General features: G+C 42.7%; 1 protein-coding gene across 4 annotated transcripts; it reads right to left on the minus strand.

The window, feature by feature from the left end:
• Positions 1-1330: 1330 nt before the first annotated feature.
• Positions 1331-23111, minus strand: LOC149868940 (serpin B6-like). Of its 4 annotated transcripts, none has more exons than XM_090039396.1 (8): positions 22974-23111; positions 17386-17506; positions 15327-15504; positions 11478-11615; positions 10043-10160; positions 9700-9842; positions 3716-3883; positions 1331-2714 (listed from the first exon to the last, which is right to left on the minus strand). In XM_090039396.1, exons 3-8 carry the CDS (start codon positions 15492-15494, stop codon positions 2310-2312), a joined length of 1140 nt encoding a protein of 379 aa, XP_089895522.1. In that variant the 5' UTR covers positions 15495-15504; positions 17386-17506; positions 22974-23111; the 3' UTR covers positions 1331-2309. The 4 variants fall into 4 exon arrangements, with proteins under 4 accessions (XP_089895522.1, XP_089895525.1, XP_089895523.1 ...); XM_090039399.1 differs by having other exon boundaries at positions 17386-17478; positions 22974-23016; XM_090039397.1 differs by lacking the exon at positions 22974-23111 and adding an exon at positions 20580-20602.
• Between the last annotated feature and the right edge of the window lie 71 nt (positions 23112-23182).

Below are 23182 nucleotides of genomic sequence, written 5' to 3' on the forward strand. Positions count from 1 at the left end.
CTTAAACTACACAAAAAATTGCTTCTTGCACCCTGAACTGGGCTCCCTTTCCCTTGTACATCTCCCAGCCATGTTCCTGGTATACCTAGTCACCCCTTTCTTCAAAATGGCTATTACACCTTCCCTGGCCAAGTAGGAAGTGATTTTCGAGCCTATAAGTGCCCATTCATCTCTCAGCCCCACTCCACCTGCCATCCTCATTTCATTCTGTTGTTTTCCCCAACCCTTCCTCTATTACCAATTTGCACTTAACCTTTTCCCCTCTAATTTTAAAGCACAAAACCTTTTATTTTTTTTTCCTCCAACACTCTCCCTTCCCAACAAGAATTTGCATGAAGATTGGCATCAAAGCCAATTTGGGCATCATCTTAACTTTTTGTTTTACTCCAATAACATTTTTGCAAAATAAAACCCTTTAAACATACAGCTTGTAGCTACAAGCCTACAATACAGGCTCCCAGCCACCCCTTCTCTCCACCCAGACTTCTGTCAAGGCTTAGATATTCCCTGGCACTTACTGAGTGCTAGTCAAGTTCAATGGCTATAGTATACCCAATGAAGCCACACAACTGAAATGAATACTAGCTAACAAAGTCCTCTTGACTATTGGGGGTGCGCGAAATGGGCTGTATTCGATTTGGATTCGGCCCAGACTGGGGAGGGCGATTTGTTTATTGATTTGGATCTCCATCCCGACTCAATTCAGCCAAATCCAAATCTGAAGATTTGATGCTAATTCAGAGAATCAGTGATTTGGTCATAGATACAGCTTTAAACATTTTTTCTTTAAACAGTGATTAGCCATGAGCGGACCCCAGGTGCCCCCCACAGATCCAGGAGGCACCAGTCACTGAGCCCAGGGTTGTGGGGGCCCCCCCCAGTGCACTTCCCAATGGACCTGGAAGTGGACCAGAAGTGCTTCCACTTCTGGGTCTACTGGTATTTTGAGGTATGTAGAAAAGCATTTAAAGCTGTGTCTATTGTCCAAATTGATTCAAAGAAATTAAAGGATCTCCTGATTTGATTCGGATTCAGCCACCGAATTGTGACGAATCGAATCAGTGACTGAAGCTTTCTTTGCACAGCTCTATTGACTACTCTTGTTCTTGCATGCAGAATATAATCTGTTTGGCTCATAATCATAAGGGACTTGCCTATCCCAGCAGTTATACTGTGTCCCTCTCTTGTTACTACCGTTTTCAGTTTTGCTTTCCCGAAGGGAGAGTGGGTGCCATGCTGTTTGGGGAATATATAATATTTATTTGGTTAGGTCACACTGTAGATGAAAAGCTGCACAACTTATTAGTTAAAGAGAAGCAACAATGCCACATCATTTTGTATCAGTTCTTTATTCTTGGTTCAAGGAATATAAACAGCACAAACTGATGGATTAGTAAGGACACTTCAACTGCACACTTTGGTAGTATCAGTCTTACAAACTGCTTAAGTAAATCTTTTTTCTTTCTGCTTTGTCATATTAAAGATACAAATATCAAAGCACTTGTGATATAATAAACGATAACATATCTTGTAAGGTTTTTTCAAATATTAAATATTAAGTAACTTTATGAGAATTCAAGAAAACAAATTAAAGCAATACGTGGTACACAAACTTGGGATGAAATCCTGCCTCCACTGACTTTTATAAGGAATTCTAGAATTGATATCAGTGGAGTCAGGATGTTGGCCCCAGTCGATGCTTAGCCATTCCCAAGTGCAGACACAACTGTTCATTTAATAAAAATCTGTTATTTAGTTGCCAAAGTTCCTTTTGTTCTTTGGGGACAAAATTCAACATGCAGCAATTACTCTGGAAGGGAAGAGAGCAAAGACCAGTTGGAGGTCAATCAAAAAAAAAATCAAAAAAAATCAAGCAAACAATCTTTTTTCTGCGTCTTAGATTTTACAAGTCACTTGCTGTTTAGCAATCCCATGGATGAGAACCATCTTGGTGAAAGTGTAATTTCTTATGAAAAAGCAAGTGAGCACTGGGCAAGGAAATTCTGGCTAACTCAAATATTGCTAAAGGTGAAAGTACTCAGAACTTAGACACAGATTAAAAAAAAAAAAAAAAAAAGGAAAAAAAAGGAAGGCATCTTCCAGAAAGCCATGAAAAGTCCCCCAAGAGAACCTGTTAGTTAAAGCTCTGACTGTATTTGCATAGAACGCTGTAGAAAGTGGTCAAAGCACAGAGAAGAGGCATTATGTAGTTAAGTTCATTATGAATTTGAATCTTGCTGCACATGGCCAAAACAGACCTTAAATAGTAGCAGCGATAATTTTACTGGGGTACCTGTTGCATTTCTCTGTTACGGGGAGCAAAATCTGCCAAAGAACAGAATGTTGGCAGTTTTATTGTGGCGGATAAGGAAGAAGAAAGGATGGTCCGCAGTGAACCTGGGTACAAACATTGCGCACCGTATCACGACCACAGCTGCAGTAGCAGCTGCTGCTTCAGTGCCTTCTTCATTCACTTCTACAAAGGACTTGTGAACCACCTCCGACAGATATAAGTTTTTGTTGCCTGCCATTCCAGATAAGTCCGCCTTGTTTTGGTCAAATGCATCAGGCATTCCCATGCTGCTCAGCAAAGTCTTCAGGTCATAATTCTCCTCTAGTTTAAATCTGGGTAAAGAAACTTCCACTTCAGTGTAGTCCATCATTTCTGGATTTATCCAGTCCGTAAGTTTCTCATAGCTAAGTTCTCTTTCCAGCTAAGGAGAGGAAAAAAACAAAAAAACAAAACCCAGATGGGTGAAACACCATGAGCACTAAATGAAGTGAACAGTGACCACTGTTCATGCACCTGCACAGGAGAGATGAGCATCTTCCCCAGGGCTGTAGTTAAATGTTGCTGCTGAATTACGAAGCCAAAAGTAACGCTTAGCAAAGATTCACGTTTGTTTTTAGATAGTCCCAGTGAAATTAAGGCCTCTTTGTGGTTTTCATGGTACACATCCATACTAAATAACAGTCCCTGGCCCTTACCCGTACTATCTCATTAGTGTTTACTCTATGAGAATAGTCCCATTTTATATATGGAAAACATCAGACACAGACGGGCCAACACTTGGTTAAAGTCTATGGTAAAGCTAGGCATCAAACCCAGACCTCCTAAATCACAGGCCACTGCCTTAACCACAAAAATGATCATCCTGGCATCATGTTAGTGACAAGACTCCACTGACTTAACATGTAGCAGAGGTTGCGAATGTCAGTGCTACCCTACTATTTAATCATCCTTTGGCAACCTTATCATGTACCTCTGGAATGGAGAGTATCTTTAAAACTGTCATATGAAGCAGCCTTCAGACAGACTATTAGGTACCATGGGGACACCTTCCTAAACCTGCAACAGTTTTAGAAAAGAAGATGTGTCAAACATTAATTGCTTTTTTGTGAACACAGCAGTTACTCCACAAACCCCTTTGAAAAACTGCCTGCTATGTTCTGTCTTTAGCCTGAATCCACATGGCCCTCTTGTCAAGGTGTGTGTGTCTCTCTCTCCAGGAACTGTACATCATGAGACTTATTCAACTGGGACACAAGGTATTTCCATTGCTAAGCACAAAGATTGTATCCCACTGCCTCCTTTGCTAAACCTGGTGATTTAGGAGACTGAGATTTGAATTATGAGGTTTCAATAAGACTTAACCAAACTCACTTCCCTAGCAAGATATTCCAAATGTATTTGCATGTGGTAAAAGTGCCTTACCTTTTCCAAGCCAGTGGTTTCATCTTCAATGTCATCAGGAAGCAAAATGATCATACTCAGCTCATTATCGATATAAGGGAGCTCCAGGATTTTGGTTTGGAAGTCTTGTATGTATGTCATGTTGAATTTAGCTTTCCTGAACATCATCTGCACTGGTTTGCTCTCATTCTAAAAATATGTAAGTATGTCAATAAGTAATACAAAGCTAGCGTATTGGTACTTGATAAGGAAAAGTGGGACATCATTTGAGATCTTTGTCCAGTCTGTTTTCAAATAATATTTTGTAGGGAAATTATCATTGTTTTGACCTTTTGAAAAGGAGAGGGGGAAACCATTACTTTTATGAATTAAGAATGGGATTATATGAAATCTTTCTGTGGAATCTGCATTTAGGCAAATGTGCATTTTTCTGTGTTCCTATGCTGTTTATTCTTGACAAATAAATCAATTTTATTGACCTGTTTTAGTACTTGCTTGAAATAGGCAGGGAATGACTTATGTTTAGCCATTTCTTATTTAAGCCCTGATGTCACAGAAATACAAAGGCACGGTCTAAAATGTGCGTCATGTTTAATGTTATAAGAACAACTAAATTCAAGTTTTGAGGCTATTAATGCCAAACACAATCACATTTCCCTTCACTTACCTATTTTATTTTTTACTACTTCCTGCCATTTTCCTATGGTGCATAAGCTAATATTAGCATGCTATTTCAATAAGAAGTCACCTCTGCATAAAAGTCCCCTCCATGTTTTCAGGCTCAATTTTAGGAAAAAACCCAAGCAAATAAAACAATCCCACCTTTCTCCCAATATAACCTGGTTCTTGAATCAAAAGCAAGGAAAGGACCTAAAAAGTTAAATACACCAAACAAGCCAAACTAAAAACAAAGACGATACTCTATAGAAAGACAAATTTAATCCAAGACTCATCATATTGTCTTCAGCCTAGTTTCATGTCAAGCAAAATATTTTTAGTTAAACGGAACAGAAACCATTTAGTTTAAATAATGCCAGGCCCTAATTGAAAAAGCAGAACTGAACTGCAGTTCAACATTCAGATTCCATACGACATACAGAACCAACACCCTAAATCCAAACTGCCCTAGTTTTAGGGCTTCAATATCCAATTTTTTCTAGTTTTTTGAAGGGACACGGAAGAAGAGAAAGAAAGAGTGGTCACACAGGAATCTTCTGAATTGTATTTTGTATTTACGACTGTATTTTGTTTGATTGGAAAATACACATTTGTGGAATCAAAAGTGTTTTTCTGTTTGTTTTGACCAGTTTCCAATGAAACAGGTGCGATTCCAACAGAAAGGGTCTCCTGCCAGTTCAGTCCATGGATTGTTTCTAGGCTCTGTGGCTCCTGTGGTGACGTCCCACATGGACTACCCCAGAACTAGGGACCTGATCAGCTCTCTGCTACCTGGCCTGAGGGGAAATTAATGTCTGTCAGTTTCATAGTTAGTAGGGTCGGAAGGGACCTGAGCAGATCATCAAGACTGACCCCCTGCCTTGGCAGGAAAAAGTACTGGGGTCAAATGACCCCAGCAAGGTGTTTGTCTAGCTTTGTCTTAAAGACCCCCAGGGTAGGAGCCAGCACCACTTCTCTTGGAAGTTGGTTCCAGACCCTAGCCGCCCTGACCGTGAAGTAGCGCCTCCTGATATCTAGCCTAAACCTACCCTCTGCCAGCTTGTGACCGTTATTCCTGGTCACTCCTGGTAGTGCTTGGGGGAACAGGGACTCCCCCAATGCCTGCTGGTCCCTTCTGACTAGTTTGTAACAAGCCACTAGATCCCCCCTCAGCTTTCTCTTATGGAGGCTGAACAGGTTCAGGTCCCGTAGCCTCTCCTCATAGGGCCTGCCCTGCTGCCCCCTGATCATGCGAGTGGCCCTCCTCTGGACCCTCTCCATGCTGTCCACCCACATCCCTCTTGAAGTGCGGCGCCCAGAACTGGACACAGTACTCCAGCTGCGGCCTGACCAGTGTCGCAGAGGGGGAGGATAACCTCTTTGGACCTGCCTGAGATGCATCTGTGGATGCATGACAAGGTGCGGTTGGCCTTCCTGACTGCATCCCCATACTGCTGGCCCATGTTCATCTTGGAGTCAATGATGACTCTAAGATCCTTTCCTGCCTCTGCACTGACAAGAAGGGAGCTCCCCAGCCTGTAGATATGCTGATGGTTCTTCTTCCCCAGGTGCATCACCTTGCACTTGTCAGTGTTGAATCCCATCCTATTCTCATCTGCCCACCCCTGTAACCTGTCCAGGTCTGATTGCAGCTTATTCCTCCCTTCTAGCATCCCCACATCCCCCCACATCTTAGTGTCATCAGCAAATTTGAACAGGGTGCTTTTTAGCCCCTTGTCCAAGTCACTGATGAACAATGTGGGCTCAAGGACTGAGCCCTGCGGAACCCCACTGCCCACATCCCTCCAGTTCAAAAATGACCCATCCACCACCACTCTCTGGGTGCAGCCCTCCAGCCAGTTGGTGACCTATTTGACTGTGTAGGTGTCGACACCACAGTCCCCCAGTTTCTCAACGAGAACGAGGTGAGAGACAGTGTCAAAGACCCTCCGAAAGTCCAGGAAGACTATGTGTACTGCTACCCCTGCATCTAAGGATTTGGTGACCCGGTCATAGAAGGCCACCAGGTTGGTCTGACAGGACCTGCCGCTAATGAATCTGTGTTGGTTGCCCCTAAGCATAACCTCTCCCACTGGCCCCTCGTGGACATGTGCCAGGATAACTCTCTCAAAAAGCTTACCCAAGATCGAGGTGAGACTTACTGGCCTATAGTTTCCCAGGTCCTCCTTCCTCCCTTTTTTGAAGATGGGAACCACGTTGGCCCTCTTTCAGTCCTCCGGCACCACACCAGAGCACCACGAGTGCTCGTAAAGCCGTGCCAGGGGTCCCACAATGACCTCAGCTAATTCCCTCAGTACTCTGGGGTGGAGATCATCAGGACCAGCTGATTTAAATACGTCTAGTCCCTCCAGAAGTTCCCTGGCTATATCCTCACTGACCCTTGGTCTGGGTGCGCCTCCCCTAGTCCCAGTTTCATCTTTGCCTTGGCCTTCCTGTCTGCCCCCCTGCATCCCCGAGCAACAGCAGTATAGTCCTCCCTGTTGATGGCCCCTCCCTTCCATTGGGTGTATGCCTCCCTTTTACCTAGGAGACGTTCCCAGATGCTTTTGCTCAGCCATGGGGGCTTTTGCATCCTCCTGCCCCCTTTGATCCGTCATTTGAGCAGACATGGGAGATCCCCAAGGGACTTGCAAGGTAGGGGCAATCTGGGTTGACAAGCCACTGTGCATTTTCCCATTGTGAACTGAGCTCACCCCAGTGAAGCAGATGACCCTGAATGGCATGGTTAACAATCAGCCCGTATAGCCCTTAAGGGTGCCACGCAGGGTTATCTGGCTTTACAGTCAGATCACGTTGATTGGAGGATTGGTCAACCCTGCTGATAAATCAACTGTAATTTTGATGGGTATAGGTTGTAGCCATGTTGGTCTAAGGACATAGGCAGACAAGGTTCTTTGGGTAAATCTGATATCTTTTATTAGACCAATTAATAGTTGGAAAAAAATTTATTTGCAAGCTTTCAGGTACAAACACCCTTCCTCAGCCTGACAAAGGGTGTTTGTACCTGAAAGCTTGCAAAGAAGATTTTTTCCAACTACTTTAGTTGGTCTAAAAAAAGATATTGGATTTACCCCAAGAACCTGGTCTGTAATTTTTATGGATCTCTTTGAGGGGGAAAAGAGCTGACAATCAAAACAATATGCTAATTTATTCTTTCCCTCCTTGTCATTCAAGGAAAGATTTGGCCTATAAGTTTACAGCCCTTAACAACCCACACCTTAAATTTAAGGATTGCTAAACAAGAGTTTGAATATTTGAATTTGAAATGGCAAACATGATCATATGTGAATGCTGTCAGTATTGTCTTTCAAGACACCTATCAATGCAGGAAGAAGCAGGAGTGGAGAAAGAACAGTGCAACCACCTTTTTCTGATGATGTGACCAGGTCTTGGGAAAGAAACAGAAGAAAAAAAAAATGACTCTCGAAGAAGATTAACAGTAGGAAGCTGATGAAAAAAAGACAGGATGCCAGTAAACCACTGATGTGTTAAAGGGCTGCCAGAAAGTTTAGGAAAGCATCAAAAGGAGATCAGATGTACACCAAAGGGCTATTTGACCCTAGCAGTCTTTCCTGTCCAGAGCAGGGGGGCACGACTGAATCTCATGGGGTCCCTTCCTGCCCTAAACTTCCGTGAATCTGGGACTACCTAGCTGAAATCAACTCTTGACAATTCTTCAGTTCACCAGTGACAGGTTATCCAAGATAGACTAAGGATACAAAAGCAAGTCTTGCAAGGACAGAGGTCTGCAGATCAACACCAAATCTTGTAAAATGAGTTCCACAGTTGTGGGCTAGCTACCATAACAGCTGTGTTCAACTCGCATTATTTGAGAGATGTATAGTGCCTCAGGAACATACCACACAAAAAAGTCAGTCTTAGGCAGCACAAGCCAATTCCTCCAGTTTTGAAGTTTGGTTCATGATCTCATTGTGGCCTAATAGTCTTTGGAGAAGGACAGTAGAACTGAGCTGTCCAAATAAAGTGGGGTGGGGGGAGGAAGTCCTGTGCAATGTAACTTAAGGCTCTTTTCATAAAAAGCTTGGAAGGAAGGTTTGGCAGTAATACCCTAAGGTATTTCACTTTACACATCAAAATAGCAATTTTTCAACTGTGTAACTGCCAGTTTTGGCACTTATGCAAAGTTCACATTTCTATTTCCTGTGCAACACTGATGTTTAAATATCCACATGAGTACTGAGTAAGCATGCACAGCAACCTGCACACTGCTTAGCAGTGTAATGAACCAAGGTAGACAATACAATTCCTTCTACAAGAAAGTGCACCTTTGACAACTTAAGAGGGAGTATCAGCATTCATTCTAGGAAGGAAGGCTCACAAAACAACCATGTGGGGCTCCACTTTCATTCAGTGTTTCTTGTTCTATAAATGAGTTGAATTCTTAGAAGAGGATCAAGTTGCCTGTCGCTGTTAATGTCACCTGGAGACAACTTCCTAACTATGGCTGATCTTCTGCCAGGAGTAGGACTGGTCTGTCACCATGGTAATTGCTACTCTGGAGTAGCATATATATTATGTTTTCAGATGTGGGAATTTGTATGAAGCAGGATTAGTCAATAACGAGAAATTATTTTTTGATCTAAATTGCCTGGAGACCAAATACAGGAAATCTATTTTAAACAGAGTAATCTTATTCTGATTAGAGACATTATATTTAAAAGTTTTGCATGTGGGTGAGTAGTCTTTTCACTTTACACCGAATAAGAGCCAGATTCTTTTCTTACTGGTGCAGTTCTAATGATTTCAGTGCAATTATTCCTACTTATACAAGCAAGAGAATTAAAACCTACCCAGACATTAATGCAAACAAAATCCTAAATGCACTAATGAGATGTGAGGTTTACAACTACTGTTTGCAATTTTAGTTTGTAGCAAAAATGAGATAGAAATTCTGTGCATAAAAAAAACCAGGATATTAGAAACCAGAAAGGCTAAATGATTCCCAGCATTTCTGATCACTGAAAAATGTTGTGTACCAGCATTTTGTAGAATTCTTCAAATGTTCAACAGTTTTATCTATCCATGTTTTTCTTCCAGAGATCATTATTGGCATTTATGTTTGATAATTAAGTACTGAGCTACCTCCCCACAACTCCAAAAAGATGTAGAAAAGATGACAGAATGACAGCAACAGAAAGGCCACATTACATTTAAGTATTTGCTAGAAAGCTTCCTGTCAAATGTGTTTATTAGGGAATAAAAAAGGAGATGGAATTGTAAAGATTGGTTAAGGGAGCCTTAACTCATTATATTTCATTTTCTGAGTTAAGGGCAGTGCATCTTACTGATATTTTCCTATCTCATACCTTGTTAATTTTAAACGGTCTTTCCGTTGTGCGATCTTTGCAGAATTGGGTTTCCCAGTTGCCTTTGAAGTAGATGGCATTCACCAAAACTAGTGTGGTCAATGAATTAATCAGTCCCTGAGCCAACAGATCCTGGATTTTACCTTTAGGATACATTGAAAGAAGACTAGTTTTTAAATTGATATACATGTAGCTAATCAACATCTGACACACAATCTTTTCTACCATTCATAAAGGAAGAAACTGTAGGAAACCATTTTTTTTTAAATCCTTCCTATAACTTGCTATGTCCATTGCTTGTTATGCAAGCTTTGGCTGTCTAGGAGTTCTGCAAGTCACGCACCTTCAGTCTTTTCTTCTACCCAGGTATTTATATGTTTTCTGGAGTCTTCCGGAGCATTTGAGAAATCAAGTTGTTCCAATGCTGCATGGTAGAATTTCCGACAGGACTCTGTAAATGACTATGACAAACAATCAGATAATATCTTAACAATATAATTTTCAGATGAACAATTATAAGGGATTCTTAAATTCACTGAGAGTATATATTTCTTCCTCCATGATATTCTTCAAAGTTTCATAAAATAGTTCTCTCTAACATAAATGCAAATTGTTTCTATGCCAGCCCTTCACTTTTGAAATTAGGTCTTTAGTCATTACATTTTCCATCCGAGCATCTGGCTTACTGAGATCAATAGAGTGGCATAGACAATACAAATATTTTGCTGCAGTGGCACAGCATAAAGCTGTATAAACTCCTGTCTATGGAAGCATCTTTTGTGATTCTTCCAAATGTAATCCTGGTCTAGGTCAGGTGAAACCCAGGGTGATTACTTCCAAAGTGGTTTTGCATGATATGTCTGGCCTATAACCATCTAGTCATCAGGTGCAATCCTTTTAAACAGAAAAAGCCTTATGAAAGGCCTGTTGTGCAAGTGCCATCAGGTCAGTTGTTCTATGGCTGGATCAAAAACGTACTTTGCCTTTCCAATTTACATACTAAGTTCTTCTGTTTTAGCAACTAAACACTAAAATTATGCCAATTTTAAAATTACAGTAACTAAATAATTAAACTTTGAAGAAACTTGTGATCCGAGTTCATGCCTACCAAAATGCCCATTAGTAAATAAGTTACTACAGACTGGGGAAGCTAGTGGGACGAGTCTTGGTGAAAAACAAATATTGTTACATCTTTAGAAATTTTCAAAGGACTTCTTAATTTTCTGGGCACAATAAAACAGAGTAACATTTGTTCAGAAATGTGCCTCTGCTATATAGGTTCCCCTTTTAAAATGAGAATCAGAGTCCACATCATTTTTAGGTAAGCCTTCAAAAACTTTTCAGTCCCTCTTCTGTCTTGCTAAAAACTGCATGCCCTTGATGAGCCTCCTGAGTGAGACAAGTTAAGTAAAATAATCCTAAAACTACACAATACTTCTCATAACCCACAACAATATCCATTTCCCTATTTAATCCTTCTCAACCACCAACTGGGAAAAAGCCTTCAATCCAGAACCCAGGCCAAAAATATAACAAATACTAATGGAATCCTGAATACCTGGACTCTTTCACCAAGAGCACTTTGCTCCAGTTCTGAGGACTTCAGATCTATGCATTACCAAACAGAGACACCTCAGCTAAACTGAAATGTCTGGATAATGCTTGGAGACAATTTTCATTTTTAGCAAGCCAAACAGCAGCACCTTTATTTGCACTCAGAAGCAGAAGGATAGCATGCACCTAATAGTACAAGACCCACAAAATGAATGTTTACTTACTGCAAGAAATTCATATGTCTTTTCTGCATAGAGCTGGTTGGCAGTTCTAAGTATGTACTTAGTGTCTGGTTTGTTAATTTCTGAGACAAGTGACTGGTAACTCTTGTGAATATCCTCTGCTTTGCTCAAACAAAGCACCTAGAGAAAGAGAGAGATTTGTATTTGGAAAGGCTCATAAGTTAATCGGCACTACTTTATCTAGAAGTCAATATAATCCTTTCACCAATGTAACAGTTGAAAGTTGTAGTTTGAACATTCAAGGAAGCCCTATAAAAAAAGAGAGAAGCTTTCCCAGTAAGGAAAAGGAAACACTATTATAAAGCATTATACAGTCGGTCATTGTGAAGGGTCAGCAACATGAGGGCTCGGCTCACTCAGAGTGAGTTTATGCACTTTCAGGCAATAAAGCCTAACATTTCTGGACAGTTTAAAGAGAAGGCATTTCTGCAACTTCCGTGGACACTTAATGCAGCCCCAATGCTGTGGATTTGAATAAATGCACCAAGTATAAACCCAAATAGCTTTTACTCGCTATCATTCAGGTGACTAAACCAACCGATATGGGGATCAGTGCAAGGGCACAAAGATCTTAAGGCTTCCAAAAAAATGCATTTTCTATCTACACGATTCCAATCAACGTTATCCACACTTACTCATACAGACACATTCTTCTGTTCCTGCAGATACTACCCAAATTATCAATCAGGCTCTAAACCAGTGCTGTCCAACTGGCTGCCTAAGGGCAGCATGCAGCCCATGAGAGGTTAATTTGCAGCCCCTAGACTCCCACTCAGCTGCCACTCCTCCCATTGCTCTGGCTGTAGTAGTAGCCCAGGACTACAGACTCCCTGTCCTCCATGAGCTTCTGCTTCCTGCCTCTGCCCCAAAGGGTGGGGCAGTGCCATGTGGCACAGCCCACAACACTCAGAGAACCCAGAGCTCAGGAAGCCTGGCACAGCTGAAGGTGGAGCTGGGACACCTACAGTGCAGCATGGGAGCTCACAGCTGCAGCTGAGGGTACGGTGCCTGCGTATGGGATGCAGCACCAACAGGGCGCATGACCCCCACCTGTGGTGTAGCTCATGGCTACTTAGAAGTTTGGCAGTCCTGCTCCAAACAGGAGTCTTCTGGTAACTTAACTCTTTCCACATTACACACATACATACATCATTCATTTATTACATTCTAGAGCATCTTATCCAACACCAAATCAGCCAGGCACAGAGTAATTGGTTCTAATTTTTAAGGCAACTCTCAGGTAGTTATTACACTCCAAGGTGGACCTTATTAGGTACTACTTGGTTCAGCAATTCAGGGTCTGCGAGTGCTTGCTGCAGCAATTCAGCTATCATCTATGTTTCAGGGATTTTCCACTACTCTAATTAGGCCCCAGCTTCCAGTTTAACCAACTGTCATAGACTTGAAAATTATTCCGTTTCCAAAAAGAAACACAGAATAATTTTTCATATCCACACCAAGCATGTCACCACATTCAATAAAAAAAAAAAAGACACACAAATGTAAAAAGACAATGTAAATTTTCCACAAGACAGACATAAACAAGGACAGTGACATCTTGCAGGAGGAAAGAAAAAGGTGCTTATTATATATAGTGTGGGGGACAAACATCCCTTATTTTTTTACTTTGTAATCATAATTGTTACTTTCCAAAACTAGTAGGTTGATTTCTTTTTAACCAAGGTATGAGATTTATTTACATTATGCTTGTAAGCAGTCATTCACCTAGAGCTTCCAGCTTCATTTTATAACCCAGCCTACAATTAACTATTACCATAGGGCTCTACTATTGTCCTTGCTTCTTTCAAAGAGGGTCAGTCTCAGCCTTCTAAAAGCAACTTTTTGTAACATTATTTTGTATTTGCTTTGTTCCATCCCCAAGTCCATCTTCTCCTTAATAAAAAGGAGCAGCTGATATTGCAAAAAATTAGCAAGTCTCTTGGGAATATATTCAAGAATAGCTCTGGCTGTCATTTCATCTTAGACAACTGCACTGAAGTACCATAAAAATGCTACAAGCTGAAATAATACTCCAGAACATTTTTTTTCTGACACCTCCCTCTTTTTTTAACATAATCGGAATTTAATAGAACAGAACTCATGAGCAAGTTTCCTAGTATTAAACATTTTAGTGAATGAAAACATCCTGAAGAGGCTTTTCAAAGGAAAAAAACAGCTCATTGCACTGGGATGTAGTAGATTGCCAAAATAGTCAGAAGAGCGAAAGACCTAAGGAGGCTTCCCAAAGAGCCCTTTTTATCAACAAGGGAGATGGACAGATCAGTGGCGAAATGACCTTCACAGGGCATTTAATCACCCATTTCAATCAAATGTGGTCTGTGACAGGACATAACAGCACTGGCAAGATTCCAAACTAATGTGATTTAGATCAGGTACCCTGCATGTCTATGCTTTCAAGTGAGGTGTCAATCTGAGGCGAGTCCCACAAAGTGTAAGGAAGAATTTCAGATCTATAGCAGTATTAAAAAAGCAAAGTGCCTTTGTGTTTATTATTATTTGGAATCAGTACTTAAAGTTCAAATTCAGCTTGACTTCAAGTAATATTGTGAATAAAGTTCCACTATGAGAGTAGGAATATTCTACTACAAGGACACGTAAAGTTCAGCAAAATCTGCAAGCATGGTAGCAACTGAATCGTTACAAAATACAATGAGCATCAGTTCTTAGGAATTAAGGTGGGGATAAATCCTAAGGAATTCAGGTGGGGTTAAAATGCACATTATAGAAGGTGAAAGTTTAGACACGTTCCCAGAAGCCAAGTATTGAATAGTGCTCTAGTTGGAGAGCCTGAAATCTAATTTCTAAATTTATAAGCTGCTTGCACACATTAAAACAAAAAACAGCTTACAAGAAGCAGCAGTGTGTTATTTCGGCCCAGCTCTGCAGCATCTGTACAGTTCAGGCACTTCAGCGGGGCTTTTTGGCCCTTTTAGCTAAAGCTGAGTCAATCAGCTATTAGATAACAGTGCCAAAAAAGCCCCGCTGAAGTGCTCTGTAAAGACACTGGGTGAGCTGGGCCCAAATAAACTGCCGCTTTTTTTTTTTTTTTTTTAAACCTCTGCAAGCAGCCATAATTTTTAGGTCAGAAAACCTATAGGGACTATGTTAACCCCCCCTCTCCACTCCCAATCCCCATTAAGAGAATCCCAAAATGCAAAAATTACCTGAGGCATGGTTTACATTGCACATACCTACAATACCAAATTCCCTCTCTCTAATAGCCTTTTGTAGAGAGATTGGCAGATTGGCCTTATCCCTGACCTCAACTGATCCTGCTACTTTCAAGTATGCTTGTCTTTTCTATGTCTTATTAACTCTAAGTCTTGAATTCTGCCCATGTCTTTGCTGACCTGCTCAGCTGAATTTTGGAGCTCCATACTTGGCCCCCTGCTCTTCTTGCTTTAGGCCCTCTTTTTTTCCTAGAGTACTAGATCAGGATTTGCCATTACATTTTTAGTAATCCACCCACGATTTGCAGAAGCAAGTAGTTATTTTTATTTGTTCATCTTAACATCTTAAAAAGGGATAGATTTCCAGAAAATGCTATGCCCATTTACATTTCTGGATTATTGGTGCAATTTGATACCAAGATGAAGAACATATCCAAAGGACTAAGCTGAAGAGAGTATCCAATACAACTAGGGAGCTCTTTTCTACAAAGTAGTGCTTATGAGATACAAAATGCAGAATTCTGAATACAGGGACACTAGGATGACAAGAGCTTTACATAAGTACAGAGCACATGGAGGATCTGCTGCTCAGATTCAAATACAAAAGTTTGTTTAGTGTTTCAAGTTCTTCCAAACATACCTGTTTCATCTGGGCTGCAGTATTACCTTTTGTACCCAGAAAAACCATTGACAAGGCTGAGGAAATACTAAAGGGAGAAAAGAATACATTCTTCGTGCTGGCATTTTCACTCAGCTTTCTGAAGAGACTGAGTGCAAAAGAAGTACTAGCTGCACTGAGGGTATCCATAGTTCAGAACCTGTAAGAGAATATAAAAAAAGAATGGATTTTGCTTTAATCCAAATGGCAAAACATGATTATTTGAATCTGTACTTTATATGGATACCCTTACCCACTCCTTTGCAGACAGACTGAGTCATGGCAGCTGTTGTCAGGGAGTTTTTAGAGTCCTCAAAAAAGGTAAGGCTTCCCAGCACTGCCACTGATCTTGGCACCAGCACCCCCACTCCAGTGCCAGCACTGCCCCCCCAACTCCCTCTCTTCCCTGCTCCAGCAGGGGTTACCTCTGTGCAAGAAGGGGGGGCGTGCCCACTGCAGCTGTTGGCTCAAACTGGCCCAGAGGCAGGGAAAGCCCCAAAACTGCTCCTGCCCCACTCAGGCTGACGGCTGCAGGGAATGCCAGGGTGCCAGGCCAGCACAATGTCTTGGTTTATTTCCTGTCCCTCCCTCTCCTCCTTCCCTTGCTGGCCTGGCTGCTTCAACTGTGGCTAGCAGCTGTGCAGAGTGCCAGACAGGACTAGGGTTGGCAGTGTCAGCGAATGATCCAGGCTCCCCCAGCACTGGCAAGTAAGGCGCAACTGGGGACTAATGTCTCCACATGTGGCGTGGCAGGAGGTGCAATTGTTGGGACTGTGGATCAGGTCCCTTTAGAGGAATGTCTGTCAACAGCAGCTAAGTTTAATTTTAAAGGTAACACACACTGTAAAATGAAATATTTCATCTGACCCAAAACAGCCCTATTTTTATTAGTTCAGCTGCAGAGCTGAGAACGTTATTTAGACAGCACTAGCCAGGATACATGGTTTAAGCTCCCTGCTTTTCCTGGGAAGAGATACTTCAAAGATTTCCTGTGCAGGATTGGGCAAGGTATTTAGGCTCTAGCCACAACTAAGCTTGGTTAGGGGTCTGGTCCTGAGAGTGAACTCTCCAACCTGAGTCAGACACCAAGGCTATATATATATTTCATCTGGAAAGCTGGGAGTTTCAGAATGAGATCTATTAGCATACTGAGGTAGGACTCCAAAGAAAATGCTGAGGATGTGTTAAAAGCCTTGGAAAGGGGGAGAAAACTTAGGTGTCTTACTAGTCAGCATCTTCCTTTGTTCAGGATTCATAACCCTGAACCCCACCCCCTTCTGCAGGTATCTACTCAAGCTGGTTCGTTCAAAAGCTGAAGTAAAGCGTAACCATTACTTCCTTTCAAAATGGAGGAGGTGGTGCCCCCTTTATCCACTAGCTCAGGAAATACAGTTTCTTTTCCTGAGGGGTTCAAACACACATCTTCTGCCTCAAAGCTGTGCTCAACCTATATAGTCTGCTGCTTAGTTTGGAGTGGGGGCACTCTCTACCCCTCCAATTGAAAAACTGTTCCACTTTGAAGAAGAGAATTAAAAGACGCACCTAGTCAGAGGAGGACAAAGGAAGAGGAGAAGGGAATTAAGCCCAAGTGTCCTACATCCTGGGGAAATTTTCTGACCACTGAGCAGGTCAGTAGAAGGGGAGTCCTACCTCCTCTCACAGTGTTCTTAAAGAAGTAAATCCTGCTTTAAGCATCCAAGTCCTTTGGTGGATCTAATCCTTACTATTTTGTTTGCAGGTTCCCATCTGCAAAATGGCAAGAGTAGGTTTGACCTACCTCACAGGGGTACTGAAGAATACCTTAGAGGTTTTGACAATGTTGCAGGCTCTGGTGATGGAGCCATTAAGACTTCACAGGTGGAAAAGAACACTGTCTCACACACTTACAAATAGCTTTTAAGACCCAAAAGATGCTGCTGTACCTTGTTTGTAATTGCTTTCATTTTGAAAGAAATCTTTCCTTTGAGTACACCAAGTCAACTGCTTACATGTCTAAGAAGAGAAAGTTTAGTTATGAACAGGCAGAAGTATGAATTCTCACCTTATATAAATAGCTCTTTATAAGCTGCGTGTATCTTCAGCTCACTTGTGTTCACACAAGATGTGTTGCATACAAGCCTCTGTGCCAGGGATTCTACAGAAGTCAGCAGGAATAAGTTACCCTATTGGATACATACGAAAAAATAAACTGTTTTTTTAGTAATTTGGTTGCAGTTTAAGGAAAAACTCAAATCCAGTCCAGTCCATGTTTCATAACTGAGAGCATCACATCCAGATGCGGAGGTGCCCTAGCCTGGCTGTGCCCAGGGGGTGGCAGGATGTGTCATGGGCTGGAGGGTGCCTGGGCCAGGTGGGACTGAGGGACCCGCTGCAGGCTGGACAAAGTCTGTCCATGGGCCATATTTTGCCCACCCGAGTTAGATCCTGCTTAGTTTAACTCAGTTAAAAAACCCTGTTGTTTCAGGAATTCATGCACGTGGCTGGGAGCCAGGCAACCTATTACAGGCAGTGCTTGACTTATAATGTCTATAGTTACAATGAACAGCACTTACAACGTTTATAAATTGACACCCTGTTTAGATTTCCTGACATCAGTTTCGACTTTATGATGCTTGATCCATCACCATGCCACGCCAGCGAACAAGTTCGCTGCGTTGCCAATCTCCCTGGAGAACATCTGTCCGAACTTCCTTGGATACTTTCTTTAAGAAAGCAGACAAGACTCCAGAAAAAACCTGCAACCAAAATCTGAAGAGGGCTATTTAAGTGTTATTAATTGTCATTTGACATTAAATTGTTTGCAACAAAGAACAACTGCAGTGAAATTATTAATTACTGGCACTAACTAGTCCTTTACCAGAAACTAACTTACCTATTCCCAGTCTTTTATTAACATTCTGGGATTCTTAGGTTATGTTCCCGACAGCTGTTGTACTAATAGGTATCCTGCTATGCCAGCAAGGCAGTTTTAATACCATACCGTGAGAATCAAGCGCAAGGTGCAAATCTTGAAAGGTGAGGAAAAAGCTGCCAAACCCACCAGATTACCAAACTTGTCATGACAAAAAAGTATAAATTTAAGTCAGGCAAAGATTATTTAGTCTTTTAGAAGGTCTCTCATTGTCCTGGAGTGCATTCCACAGGGCCATGACATGAATTTCAGGCTTACACATTCATCATCAGCATGTCTGGCTGTCCTAGGAGTTAGCTGCTTACTGTGAGGAAGGCTATTTTGTTTAAAATGAGAAGTTTTAATAGAAACAATTAGAACAGGGCAAATGATAGGGTTTTTTTGTGGTGCCACTTGATTCCAAGTTTGAAACTTCTTGCTTATGATTTGCAAGACACTTACTGCCCAACCCATCATTATCACTACTTGCAGCAAAATAGTTATGGAACAGATCTTCCTAGAAGGTTCTGAAAACCCTTAGTGCCAGACTGAAAAGTTACAGTTCATGGCCAATAACACACAGAGGTTAACGTGTACAGGGTGAAATCACTAATATAAATCTGGCTTGACTCATCTGCCATGATTCACTCCATATGCTGAATGCCAAAGTTCCATTACAACAGCTCTTGGTTCATACTCTTTCAGCAATCATGATTAGGAAATGGTTAGTCATCCTATAGCAGTGCGTACATTGGGCAAGCACTCCACTCCTTTCAAACGGGCTGCTCACACCTGTCTTGTCTATGGAAATAGAGGCAGGACCAGAGAATGTATCTTCCATTTACTTTCTACCATAAAGCAAGGGCTGGCAAATGCCGGTTTATGCACCAAATTGGGCCTGCGGCAGATTCCATTTCCCAGCAGTCTGTGGTGGCAGCTCCTTCCGGCTGCCACCACCAGACCCAGCCCCGCCGCCTGGGCAGCCCAGCCCATCTGCCCTGCACCTGCTGCTGGGGGGTGGAACCCATGCAGCAGGAGCACGCAGCCAGGATGGGGTCACAGCCTGGAGCGAGGCAGGTGGCCAGGATCCTCTGGGATCTTGCAGGGGGCCAGGGCAGAGTCATGATCCACTTTCTATAAAACTGTGACAAATGCGGCTTCCGCAGGCAGGGGCATGCAGGCAGCAGATCACGGCTCTGACCCTGTGCTGTCACCACTGCAAGATCCCAGCCCCAGAATGGCTCCCTGCTCAGCCATTTGCCCTGTCCATGCCACTTTGGGACACTCTCCATGGAGATCCCAGGAGCAACAGGGCCATGACAGTGCGGGACTGGGGCACAGCTCCAGCTCTGTGGCCAGGCGATGTCACAGCGCCACTGCTTCCAGGGTCTAAAGGGAGACATGCTGAGTCAGGGGCTGCTGGGAAATGGAGTCCAGCCACCAGCCAAATCTGCCATTTTGCTCACCCATGCTATAAAGAATAAGAGACTGATGTTCCAGCATTAAAATAGCATGCTGGTGGTGGGAGGAAGCAATTCCCTAGCTGACACAAATCTTGTGTGTCCAGAGTAGACAGGACACAAACTAGGGACTTGCTATAGAATACTGTAATCTATGCTGCGCAGCAAGAGAAGGCAGGATGTACAAGCCACTTCCCCTAGTCCCTGGACTGGAATTAGCCCCTACCATCAGAATGAATGTGATAAACATGTCACCATTTTAAAGTCCTGTGGTTTTGGGGTCACATATTATTCTGCCATTATACAAAATGATACATGCTTGATATAAGTGAGAGTGCAGAAAAAAGGGAAAATCTCAGTGCTGGTACCTGCTCTTTTTTCCATGGAAGTAGAAGACACAAGACAGCAAATTACAGGCTTGTTTGACCTTAAGCCTCACTGACAATTTTTTCCCCAAAGCCCATCAATCACGTTGCCTTTTGATTAGGAAAAACAAGTTTGTCAAAACCCTCCATATTTTGGGTAAGCAAGTTACCGAATGACACTCACAGTCCTAGGAATGAGCCAGTCATTTAGAAGTAGTAGAAATATTTGATGCTATTTGATTTTGAAATTATTTTTAAACCATTAACAATATGTACTAAAAGCTCCCTTCAAACAACTTGAGGGCAAATGTTAGGAAGTAACAATCCTAGGTTGTTTCCTCTTTACAATAATCCTATTAGAAGAACGCTTTTTCCATCAAACTTAAATTTCCATTTAAGCATAATTTTTTTTATAGTTGTTGGGGGAAAACCAAAACAAAACACTGGAGCATTTGCCTCTGTGCCATGGGAAGTTAGGCATACTAGTCCCCCGCTCATTTAGATCTGGTTAATCTGATACCTGCTACAGCAACATAATGGGAGCTCCTCTTCCTTGGTCAAACAGCAAGTCTGTACATAACCCAAAAGAGGATGAAACATTTCAGAAAGACAGGTATTGGGACCTCCTCCAAAGCAATATCATATTTCCTTTTGTTCTGTGGAGTACATCACAAGGCAAGTTTCCTGAGAGCTGCTTATATTAGAATTATTTTTGGGGTCTCAAGTAAATATTTTGGAGGAAATGCTGCAGAATGGATTCTGACAACGGCCACCAGCTTTTTGCTCATAAAAGTATATTTTCCTTCCATTCACCAAGCACTGAGCTAGGAAAAACCCCCCAAAAATAACACCAAAACCAAAAATCAAATCCATTTTAGAATTAACTTGATAACAAATAATACCCCCCACCATTTTTTTTTTTTTTTAGGATTGAGATACTTAAAAAAAAATACACACTGAGATTCTAAAATGCTAGAACAACATTACAGCATAGCACAGGCAGTCAGTGATAAAATCCTGGCCTCTGCTGAAATACCACAGTTAATGAAGTCACAACCCTTAAAGAAATCCACAAAAAGCAATGAGAGGTATTTGGAGTAGCACTAGAGCACAAAGCAGACTTTTCCATTAAGGAGAAAACCTGTTCCTCCTCCAAACCAGGCTAAGTTGAGACTTGTTGTTCTTGAGGTCTGTCCCTTAATAATTTCACATCCTGAACAGTTCCTTTTCCTTTTCTGCGTAGCCCCAGCTTCATAACTGCCATCCTACCCACAGCCTCATTTTGTCAAACTCCAGCTTCCAACCGTGGAATCCTGCCATGCTTTTGTCTGCCAGATTAAAGACACTTCCACCAAAAATCTTCTCCTGAACATGGCTTTCCCCTTCCCCATGTTATCCCTCTTGCAAAACAAGAGGTTTTCACAGTTTTCATATTTAAATCCTTTCCAAAGGTCTATTTTACCATATTGTCTTGCTGAAGCCAGTTAATTGACTGATCATTTGTTTTCAGATTCTGCATTGCACTCCCAGCCTCACCATCTAAGTTTGTATGATTATGTCGAAGTCGTACATAAGGAGAGAGAATATATTCATTTTAAAAAAAGGAAATGAACAAGAAAGCCATTGTGTTCTTAAATTCTTTGGTTAAAAAGACGTACAACTTAACTCTGTTAGAGCCTCTTGTCTACTGCATTATAAAAATCCACCATGGGACACATCACACCCCTTGATGGTTATAAAAAGGGCCTACCCTAGAACAGTGCTGTCGAAAGCGAACAACAAATACTGTAACAAACAATTCACATTCATCTTCTCTTGGATGAAAGTCAAAGCCACTCTCTTTTCTGTACTCCAGTGTCTTCTGTATCTTAAACAGTCATCTGATACTAAGAACTGTATATGCAATTCTGCATCTGTTTCCTTTGAATGGAAATGTTTTTACACTACAAACATTTTGATAACAAAATCCCTGATCCTACAACAAGTTCAACACAGCTTTGTAATTCAGCAGGGTTTTGTATGGGGGCCCACTCTGCACCTCTCAGTACTTGTGGCTACCTTACTTCTCTCGTTGTGCGCACTTACACCAGAGACTACCGATGTATTTGAACCTTCCATGTTGTCAACAACACACCCAACTCTGCTTGAACAGAGGAAAACAGAAGCTGGGGAACCAGGGCGACATGCAAGGCATGCAGTGAGTCCAAATTTAACCTCTAAGTTTCCAGTGCAGTTTTACTCATGTGGGCCCACCCCCCCAAAAATATCTTCCAGTACAGTTGTCAGCCTACAGACTTTCCTGAAATTCCAGGTGAGATAGCTTGCTGCCAGGATTTGGATTGCAAAATCATCAGCAGAGAAATCCTACCTTAAGGCAAGCCTTTTAAGACTTACCATAGATTTATACCAAGGAAGAAAGCTAACTGCAAGAGTCGGTTGCCACCTATGCTTCAGCACGGCAGGCTTCAATTTTAGAGCAGTCGGGGTCTCTACTTATCAGGCAAGCCTGTCACAAATGAAGCCCCATGCCTTCCCCAGTGCCACTCAACCCCCTACCCCCTGTCTGATCTGCTGCTCTGCTCTTCACTCCCTGATCTCCAATCTGTGGCTGTCCTCACCCAGATCTGAGGAGCGCCTGCCACGGAGGCTGCCCATGCACGGCAGCTAGGTTGCCGCTTGCCCAGCCAGGACGCAGATAAAGCAGGGCGCCAGGCGGCTCAAGCAGCAGGGGCCAGTGCCACCTCGTGCCCACCTGCTCGGTGCCCAGCAGCACCATCGCACGGGCCCAACAAGGCCCTGCTACATGCCAGAGAGAGCAGCTCTCCCCAGGACACCTTCGGAAGCCCCCTCCATGTCTGCCACCGCCTCCCCCGCCCCTGCAGCCACAAGAGTCCCCCTCGCCCCGGGACCCTACCGCTGCGACCAGCCAGCAGGAGGAGGAGTAGGAGGGGCGGCCGCGGCGGCTGCAAGCTGGGACTGCCCCGCTCCCGGAAGCGGCGGGAGCCGAGCGGCGGGGCGGGGCGGGGGAGGAGCGCGTAGCGCCGGGCTGCAGGGGCCGCGCGCCGGGTTTTCGCGCGGTGGTTACACGTACACACGCGGGGATACGTGCACGGACCTAACGCG

Source organism: Crocodylus siamensis, chromosome 3 (genome assembly GCF_052110815.1).
Source record: "Crocodylus siamensis isolate JL-2025a chromosome 3, ASM5211081v1, whole genome shotgun sequence".
NCBI classification, from domain to species: Eukaryota; Metazoa; Chordata; order Crocodylia; family Crocodylidae; genus Crocodylus; species Crocodylus siamensis.

Excerpts from the sequence above, each read along its gene's own strand:
- LOC149868940 (XM_090039396.1), bottom strand. The coding sequence starts at position 15,494 with ATGGATACCCTCAGTGCAGCTAGTACTTCTTTTGCACTCAGTCTCTTC. Across the intron at positions 9,843-10,042 it reads GGTAGAAGAAAAGACTGAAG|GTAAAATCCAGGATCTGTTG; the intron begins GTGCGTGACTTG and ends TGTATCCTAAAG. Across the intron at positions 3,884-9,699 it reads GACCGTTTAAAATTAACAAG|AATGAGAGCAAACCAGTGCA; the intron begins GTATGAGATAGG and ends ACATATTTTTAG.